Below are 9,844 nucleotides of genomic sequence, written 5' to 3'. Positions count from 1 at the left end.
CTACAAACTACCTCACAACCACCCTTTATACTCGTCCAAAAATTGGTCCAAAACAGAGTAGTGTAGCTGCATGAAAACGGGTCGAGGGCAGTCCAGTTCGGGATAACCTCACGCAGTTCGAAATGTAACCCGGGGAAGTTAACGGTTGCACGCACCCAAACAAGCTCCCCATACCCGCCCCAACACGGTCCAAACATCCACCAGGCACACCACCCATGCCGACCTATAACTAACCCACATATCAGGCCAACTAACACGCCCTGCAGTAGACCAAAAACAGTGCACACCATCCTCATTCCATCTGCCCCAAACAGGGGACACGACCGTCCCAAAACAGACCTTTACCAACAATGTTTCAAGACGGAAATTAAGCACGGCTAAAATTATGGAAAAACCCCACAAATTTCACCACATTAAAACTCACAAAAGGGACAGAATATGCAGCCAATTCATCCGTGAGACAAAGCACAACACACACTCGAACAACCGTACAACCGAATTCATTTAAGAGGAAGAGGCTACGAAAACAGCCCAATAAACATGTAAAAATGCTTACAAAATTCACACATTCAACCAATACTATGAGAAAGACAAAAAGGCTTAGCCTTTACAATGAAAACGAGTGAAAACCAAGTAAAACAAGAAAGATCGACACATTGTCGAGTAACCTATCACCGTTACCTTTAGCCTCACGAATTCCGAGTAAAAACGTCCAAAACACGAGCCTATCTTCAGTCTTCAGCTTAAAAGAAGGAAAAACGAGTTGTTGAGTCAGAAAAACCGAGTTGTCACAAGTTGCCCATTTCGAAAATTCGACAAAACTAAGACTTTCTTACCTAGAAATGAGGAGGAAGAAGAGAGGAAGCCAATGATGTAAAAATAATGGAGTTTGGTTGAGAAATAAAGGAGAAATCTGGGTTTTGAGATCGAAAGAAAATGGTGGATTGAGTTTGTTGTTGCTGCTGTCGTTTTTTGCAGGGAAAAGAGGAAGAAGAAAGGAAGGAGCGAGGGAGTATAAAACAAAGGGTGGGGACGGTATCATGAGTACACAACAACAATAAATAATAATAATAATAATAATAATAATAATAATAATAATAATAATAATAATAATAATAATAATAATAATAATAATAATAATAATAATAATAATAATAATAATAATAATAATAATAATAATAATAATAATAATAATAATAATAATAATAATAATAATAATAATAATAATAATAATAATAATAATAATAATAATAATAATAATAATAATAATAATAATAATAATAATAATAATAATAATAATAATAATAATAATAATAATAATAATAATAATAATAATAATAATAATAATAATAATAATAATAATAATAATAATAATAATAATAATAATAATAATAATAATAATAATAATAATAATAATAATAATAATAATAATAATAATAATAATAATAATAATAATAATAATAATAATAATAATAATAATAATAATAATAATAATAATAATAATAATAATAATAATAATAATAATAATAATAATAATAATAATAATAAAGAGATATTTTCAAAAGTAGAGTGTAGGATGTTAGGTGGATGTGACGTGTTGTCGAATTCTGATTGGTCCAGATCAAAGCATGTACAAAGTGAAATGTGACGGTCTATAGCTAGACGGATGTTGAGACGGGAATCATTATCATTACAGTCATTATTATTACTATCCGGCCAAAAATACGTATACATTTATTCTTATATAATTTACGCCTCAAAAATATAATTTAATCGTACGTATTTTTATATAAACGAGCTTTTATATAATACGTTTATAAAAATCGTGTTTGACATAAAATTAATTAAATTGAATAATTCAAATTCAAAAATATATAATAAAGTGGTCAAACAGTTTAATAAATTTTAAATGTCAAAATGGGAAAATTCGCGGGTGTTACAATACCTACTAATGATTTCAATAATAAAGCAAAGGTAAAAGAAGTACTTGATGCTTGATTGAGAGGTTGTCAATCTCCCAATAATAACCCAAATAATCTTCAATTACCCAAAATAAAGGATGAACAAAAGAGAGATTAAGGAAATAAAACTTGTATTAAAACTTGATTAATTGTTAATTACAAAACTAAAGAGAGATTTGATTGATATTAACTACTCTAATATTTGATAAGAAGAACATGCTCTTCTAATTAGACTAATGGGGTATTTATAGTGGAAATTAGGGGGATGCATTAGGGTTAACTAAGGGCTAAACTAGTAATTACACTTTTTAGATTGAGCAGGGAGGAGCCGGTATTTTTCGAAGGAAGGGCTTCTTTCTTTGTAGATTGGAGAAGACGAAATTGTCTTTGTACGAGAATCCGTGCGTTTTGGAGTCGGGACGGGCGGATTCAAAGGCGGTGGAAAACGGGCGGCCGGGTGAATCCGGCGGATTCGTGGTGGTGGCAAACCCGAGCGTCTTGGGATGAAACCGCACGGATTGTGCAAGTGGAGGACGGCCGGATTGTAGACAATCCGCACGGATTGTGCCTCAGCAACATTTCTTCTTCTTTTCTTCCCTTTTCTTCATAAAATCCTTGGGGATTTCCTTGGGGACTCAAGGATCCTTTCTCAACATTGCTCATCTACTATAATATGTACAAAGACCTTCTAATCTTGTCTCTCCTTTATGCTTGGTCATTGGATTCAATCAATTTAGTCTCGTTTTTCCATGAAAATGCAAGATTTGCACTCCTTTCCTACCAAGGGATCAAAATCTCAAAGAATATGCAAAACAAAGAACTAAAGATAATAAATGACCCAAATATGCACTAAAAAGCATGGGAACAAGGCTAATTCGGGGGCTAAATATGCACTAATTATGGTCACATCAGTTGTTGATGTTGTATTGTGATTGCTGATTGTTTGTCTCTAGTTCTCGAGATGCGTTCTCGGCTGAGTGGAGTCACTTGCGGGAGTGGCTTCACGCCCTAGTTTCGCCCTCCGTGGAACCCGCCACGGGAGGGGATGTGCACATTAATGGGACAGGGTTATCGCTCGGTATGATGAGCGGCGATTTGGTGGGTACGGCTGCGGTTCCCCACTGGCAGGGCTGGTCCAGTGGACAGTCGGTGACGGAGAATGATTGGAGTGGGTGATTGTGTGTGACTGTTTGAGCTGTATTATTTACTGTGCTGTTGGTTTACTTAGATTGTGTGATTAGTATTGACCCCGGTTTATTGTTTTAAAACCTGCGGTGATCCATTCGGGGATGGTAAGCAGATATTGAGCAGGTATGAGTTGAGTACTGGGAGAGCTGGGATGTGCCACCGTCTGATGATAGAAGTCTTCCGCTGTAGCTTAGTAGTTTTCATAAATATTTCAGTTAGATCAGTAGACAGTTGGTTTGACAATATGTATTCGTATTTTGGTTTGGTTTTTGGATTGTAACCTTTCACTAAAGTATTTCTATTTAAACGTTGTTTCATTATTGTTTATTTGATTATCATTGCGTCGGGTAACCGAGATGGTAACATCCTTATACCTGGGTGGTCCTGGTAAGGCACTTGGAGTATGGGGGTGTTACATTTGTTGTATATCCCATCAACCGCACGTGTGAGTGTTACCTTTTTCATCCGTGATTCACTTAATATTATCAGTTTGTATGTTTGTCTTACTAAACGATATGTTTGTCTATTCCAGCATCTCAATCCTCAACGAGATAAAAATCTTGGTCGCAATTACATCAAAACATCATATATGCCTAAAGATAGGTTGTGTGTGACAGCTGTAAGTATACTGTTCTGTCTTTTTAAATGTGGGTATATAACACTCTGTAATTTTTGTTTATGAAGATCAAACTCATTTCATTCATATCATACGTCATGTAATTTTGTCAACAGATATTTATACCCATCATTGATAACGACCACTGGTTTCTTATCGTGTGTTATCTGGAGATGAAGACGAACTATATTCTGAACTCACTACGTCCTAAGGATATCCGGGCTGACACTGAACTTGCTGCGGAAGTGGTATATTTTTATTATTATTCTAACTATTTTCGTTCAGATATTTCTTTCCATAATGATTCATAACTCATAGGTTCAATATATCATTTTGTTTTAGGTTAGTAATGTCTTCCAGATCTTATGCCGGTCCAAAGGGTACAAGCATCTTGTAGGGGTGCCTCTAGCTAAGTTTTCGACCCTTACTGTTCCTCAGCAGCAAAATCTGTAAGTACACATCTTTTTTTATTTACTTATCACCTGAGTACGTCTCAACGGTTAACAGTCACAATAAGTCAGTTGCTAGGTACATTTAATGCAGTATGTGTGTCGTGACGATATGTCCCATGTTTTTGTTTGATTTTTGTATGTTGGGCATAAGGTGTTTGTTCACGGATGATATAATAAGGCTGCTTGTGTTGGTAATTATTTTAGTTTTGTTTGGTGAAGGTTTGATTGCGATGTGCATGTTCTCAAGTGGTTAGAAGTTGGACGCAACCGAGATCTGTGGGAAGACAAGAGCAACTTTAAGGCGTTGGCTGCATATAGGAAGGTCGTCGCGCTCAACTTGTTACGTTGGCAGGAGAACAAGCGTAAGGTATTCAAAATTAATCTCATTTTTCATTTGTCTTCATCATCAGATTTAACTGATCACATCTATTTAAGTACAAGGTTTACATCGTTTTTTTCTCATGGCTGATATGTAGGTTTACTAAAAGTCATGGAAGCGGCTTGCGTTTTGGTAGGATTGTGGCTGGTTTTGTATATCTTATGGACTGTGTGATGGTGTAATTTGGGTTCTGTTGCATTTTGTTTTGGTGAAATGTGAGTGTGTATATTATATATCAAGAAAACATATCAATTACAGCTTATGTGACAATTGCATCAACTGCTATCACTGACCATATTACATCTCAAAACCGACTAAACTCCTAAAAACTTCAGACAATCAACTCTAGCCATAGCTAGCTCCTGCCCAAGCTTAAGCTTGATCCTCACCTTTGCAGCTTCTTCAATCTGTTTTACTACTCTCTCAGGTCTGAGGAGACAGCAGTTCACACGAGCATTATTCCTTTGAGTCCAAATAGCATAGTGATAAGCATTCAGGATGACAACCATTGTTTTCCACTGGACAGAATCAGTAACACTTGCAGCCAAGTGACTGACAGTAGGCATATTACTTCCAATCCAATTCTCAAGAATGTGCTTGACTTTGCAGCTGTAAATACAGCTAGAGAACAAGTGATCAATAGTTTCAGGCATACTGTCACATAAAATACAACGATCATCAGTACAATATCCAATTTTATGTAGTTTTTCCTTGGTATTCATCCCCCCCTGCAGCATTAACCAGGAGATTAAAGAATGCTTGGGAGTATTCCAGTTGTTCCAAACAATGGACTGCCATGGTTGGGGATATTGAACTGGCTTAAGCCAATCATAGCCTCTTCTAATGGAATATCCCTGAGGATGAGAGACCCAAACACCATCCACAAACCCATCTTTCAACTTTTCTTTGACCTTGCAGATATGTTTCCAAACCCATGTTGTATCATTTGGAGGGGCATAGTCATGCCAGTCTTTGTCTTTCAGGTAAACATCATGCACCCATCTGATCCAGAGCCTATCTGACTTTGTATAGATCCAATCAACCAATTTACCATCAGTTGCAATGTTCCATACTTCAGCTTTCTTGATACCAAGCCCACCTTCCTGTTTTGTCATGGTAACCTTGTCCCACATTGTAATAGTTTCGTTTACGGTTATCCGAGTATCGCCAACATTTGTGTTCATGATGCGTCTTTTGAAACGCCTTTGGTTCATGTTGTTTTAATCCGTGACATTATGTTGGATATGGAATCATGACCACAAACTATCGAACAAATCAGATTTGATAGTTTGTAATATAATGGAAGGGCATCGCCCCTACTTTTTGTGGATAATATGTAGGATATGCAACCCATTCTGTCTGTTTGTTTTAGACAAATGGTGGTGTCTATGTGGCAATGGTCTGGAAATTGGACAACCTCTTCTTTTGTTATGTGGCAATGGTCTGAAAAATTAAACGTCATACAATATTACACTACTAGGTACGCTTATCATGTAAAACATGTGCAACAATCGTGTTAATATACACGCTTTTTTTCTTTTGCACATAGACTCAACAGCAATCGTGTTAACATATTAACAATATATATTTACACAACTCACCAACAACTGAATATGTTTTTTTAGTTGGTTAATAATGAAATCATTAGTTAATGGATAATTAGATGTCATACAATATTATTTTTTGTCTATGGAACTTAAATTCGCGAACCATTGTTTATTAATATTTACGCTATTTATTTACTCATATAATACTACTAGGTACGCTTATCATGTAAAACATGTGCAACAATCGTGTTAATATACACGTTTTTTTCCTTTTTCACATAAAAATGAAATAATCAGTTATTGGACAATAGCTGACAGTTCACTTTTTGCCAATTCACATGTCAAAAACAAGCAGATTCAATAACTCTTAATATCAGAACCTATGAATGATCATCCATGTATTGTATAGGTTAATACAAGTGTTTCAATTCACAATCCTGATAGATACAATTTCAGCCTTGACAGATGCACATATAATCCATGAAGATACGCTAGCATCTTGTGATATACGAAGAATAAAAAATAAAAGACATAAAAAGGGAAAAAAAATCAAAATAAAAAATGATCAAAAATCACATAGAACAGCTCAAAAATGAAGTCTTCAATCATTCTGCCATTAATCATTATCTTTGTGTTTGTGATCCTCAACTCTTTTCGTTGTTCAATCCTGAAACAAAAAAAAGGCTATCAAACATTAAAGGTTACAAATTTTTTTATATACAACAATACTATTCCTTAATCAAGTACCATCTAACAAATTCAATCTGCTATCCATATTCTCTAATAATGAATGCACCACAAATATTAGCGTACCTGCATGAATGGAATCATACTCTCCCAGGACAATTCCGACTATCATGGAATCCTAATTCTCCACAAGCATTGCATTTTCCGGGCGCTTTCTTCTGTTCTTTCGTAGCTTTTTCCTTTTGGGACATCAGTCATTTTCCAGACCCTTTCGTCTTTGACTGAATAGGAGGTAAGACAACCACTTCTGTTGGTATTTTTGTTCCTAAGAGCATCTCAAGTTCCCTAGTCTTGTTCCTCAGCCTATCACCCGTGTTACTACTACTACTACTACTACTACTACTACTACTACTACTACTACTACTACTACTACTACTACTACTACATTCAGACGTACTGTTTTGTGCGTTTATATTGTCTTTGAAACCTTTCAGAATGCCCATTAATTCATTCACATACTCAGGTTTTTGTTCAGCGAGTGTCACACACGAGAACACCTCGGACCATAGGGTACCAATTTTGTGTCGTCTAACATCTAATGAGTTACAATCTTCAATTAAAGTATGTGGCACATTATTACAAATCGGCTGACATGTTGCCAATTTGCTCCACCTACTCAACAGATACTTATCTGGAACATTGTCAAGGCCTTGTTCTTTCAACACATAAAGCGCATGACGGCATAAAATTCCATGTCTCTCGAATTTTTTACAGGAGCAGTTCAATTTCATCTCGTCAGAAATAAAGTTAACATAGTAAACCTTATCTTTTTCACGATCAATAATGGGGATGTTGTCACTGGTAGTAACCCCTACAATTTTAATACCACAGGTGAAACAGGCAGCCACCCACTCGTTTTTAAATTCAGAAAACATCACTGGGGTGTAGAACTCAGAAGCGTGTTTTTCCAAAGGGTGAGGTGTTTCTAGATCAGGGAAGGAGTTTTTTTGACTCGGCTATTAATTTGGACTGTTTCCATCGTTGAGCGTCCATAGCGCTTTCAAACCTCATAAGAAACTCAACCAAAGTTAAGTTTGGGTTCATGAAATTTCCGAAAAAGCTATTCTCGGACTCAGATCTGGACGTGGTTCTCATTAGTCCACCCATATATAAATCCCTGAAATATGCTGGGATCCAAGAAGCCCTTTTGTCAAACATCGTATCTAACCATTCATTGTCGGTCAGCGCGTATGAGGATATAACTGAGCACCACCATTCCTTAAACTCAGACGGTTCGATGTCTTCTGCCCAAACACAGGAGCACAACTCTTTCATGAAGTTAGTTTCTCTATATAGCGTAGTTCCGATCTTGTCGGGCAGTTTTTTTATGATATGCCACATGCAATATCTGTGTTGAGTTTTGTCCCCGAACACTGTTTTAACACCTGCTTTTATGCCTCTATCTTGGTCAGTAATTATGCACACCGGATACTTATTGCTCATTGCACTCAGAAAATTGCGAAACAACCATACGAAATCCTCATCAGTCTCTTTTCTTATAAGTCCTGCTCCAAATGTCACACACTTTTTGTAATGGTCAACCCCCGTGAAAGGTGCAAATATCATTTTATATGTGTTCATATTGAACGTCGTGTCAAAAGATGTCATATCACCAAAGAGACTGTAATTCTTTATAGCTATAGGGTCAAACCAACAAACCCTAAATAGTCGTCCACGATCATCAACATCAAAATCAAAGTAGTACGAACTACACATGGCTTTCTTGTGCATGAAATTCTCAATCATCATTTGAGCATCGTACCCTTTAATAAATTTTTTCACATCCCTCCAAAATTTTTTGAAATCCTCGAGTGATGCCCCTACATTTTGATATCCTTTCACGTACTCTTTGAACATCCTAAAGCTTTGCACAGGCCCCTTATTCACTTTACAATTCTCAACAATCATGGTTTTATGTATAAGGGTTAATTCTCGTGACTCGGTCAAATGCACCACTGTGTTTGGAGTTGAGAGAAGGTGGGTGTGACCTTCATGAAAGTCAGCAATCACATATTGTCCTTTTTCATTTCTTCGAAGAAAAATCTTTGCACTACATGAAATTCTAGTCCTCTGCGTCTTTTTTACCTTCCCTCTAGGTTTACTTTCACCAGCCTTACTGCACACACAATACATAGTCATCACGACCCCGTCTATGTTTCGTTGCATCGACTTCCTCATTTTAAATCCAGAATTAGTAGCATAAGTCTTATAGAAACCTAGCCCATCCTCTAGTTTATCAAAAACCATACCCAAAACAGGCTTCAATTCTGGCGCGCATACAGGTATTCTTTCCTTTGAGGGTGTCTCGATAATTGGTGAGCCTGCATCTATATACGATAGAACAGTATATCGTATAAGCAGAGAGTTCAACTAGCTGATACGCGACAAATATATTTCCAGATACGCTAATTAAGTCAGAAGCACGTAATCAATTAGAGAACAAAAAAATACAAAAAAAAACCCGCATAAATTAACACAGAAAATTGTGCCTGTTCGATGCCATATCGTATCTTTATAACTGACTACTTTAACGTAGACGTCCAGATACACCAATCATAATCAATAAAGACGACATGTGCATAAAGTCAAAAATTTTATCATGACACGAATCAGCCTATCCCTTAATTATAATTATAGTTACGCTGCTGAATAACGTAACCGCATCAATTATACTAATGGATAAGTTAATCATATACGTAGATACCATGATAACTAACATTAGTGTTGCAATAATGTTGAACTAACAGATAGGCTAGAAGATACATTAATCAGGTTTGCAAAATTTCTAAATCTATTCATCGATAAACCTTGACCCAAAACTGATATGAATCATTTTTACTACAAAATAATCAAGCATGATGCTAAAAAAACTAATCACTTGATACATCAATTTTCATCAGTTAGCTCAACAATTAGGCTACCAGATACATCAATTCGCAACGATCCGATCACGA

The 9,844-nt window shown here is 36.1% G+C and overlaps 2 protein-coding genes across 2 annotated transcripts; both read right to left on the bottom strand.

Annotated features, from left to right (window-relative positions):
* Window positions 1-4,910: 4,910 nt before the first annotated feature.
* Window positions 4,911-5,729, bottom strand: LOC141649416 (uncharacterized). Its single transcript, XM_074458107.1, has one exon. The coding sequence runs from the start codon at window positions 5,727-5,729 to the stop codon at window positions 4,911-4,913; it is 819 nt and encodes a 272-aa protein (XP_074314208.1).
* Window positions 5,730-6,787: 1,058 nt separating this feature from the next.
* Window positions 6,788-7,765, bottom strand: LOC141649415 (protein FAR1-RELATED SEQUENCE 3-like). The gene is made up of 2 exons (XM_074458106.1): window positions 7,288-7,765; window positions 6,788-6,810 (listed from the first exon to the last, which is right to left on the bottom strand). The coding sequence occupies exons 1-2, from the start codon at window positions 7,763-7,765 to the stop codon at window positions 6,788-6,790; spliced, it is 501 nt and encodes a 166-aa protein (XP_074314207.1).
* Between the last annotated feature and the right edge of the window lie 2,079 nt (window positions 7,766-9,844).

Source organism: Silene latifolia, chromosome 3, assembly GCF_048544455.1.
Source record: "Silene latifolia isolate original U9 population chromosome 3, ASM4854445v1, whole genome shotgun sequence".
NCBI lineage: Eukaryota > Viridiplantae > Streptophyta > Magnoliopsida > Caryophyllales > Caryophyllaceae > Silene > Silene latifolia.
This window is presented reverse-complemented; position numbering and strand designations above follow the sequence as displayed.

What these genes read in the sequence shown, in the direction of transcription:
- LOC141649416 (XM_074458107.1), bottom strand. Translation starts at nt 5,729, where the DNA reads ATGTGGGACAAGGTTACCATGACAAAACAGGAAGGTGGGCTTGGTATC.
- LOC141649415 (XM_074458106.1), bottom strand. Translation starts at nt 7,765, where the DNA reads ATGTTTTCTGAATTTAAAAACGAGTGGGTGGCTGCCTGTTTCACCTGT. An exon ending in CAATATAAACGCACAAAACA is followed by an intron (nt 6,811 to 7,287) that starts GTACGTCTGAAT and finishes TTTTTGTTTCAG; the next exon opens with GATTGAACAACGAAAAGAGT.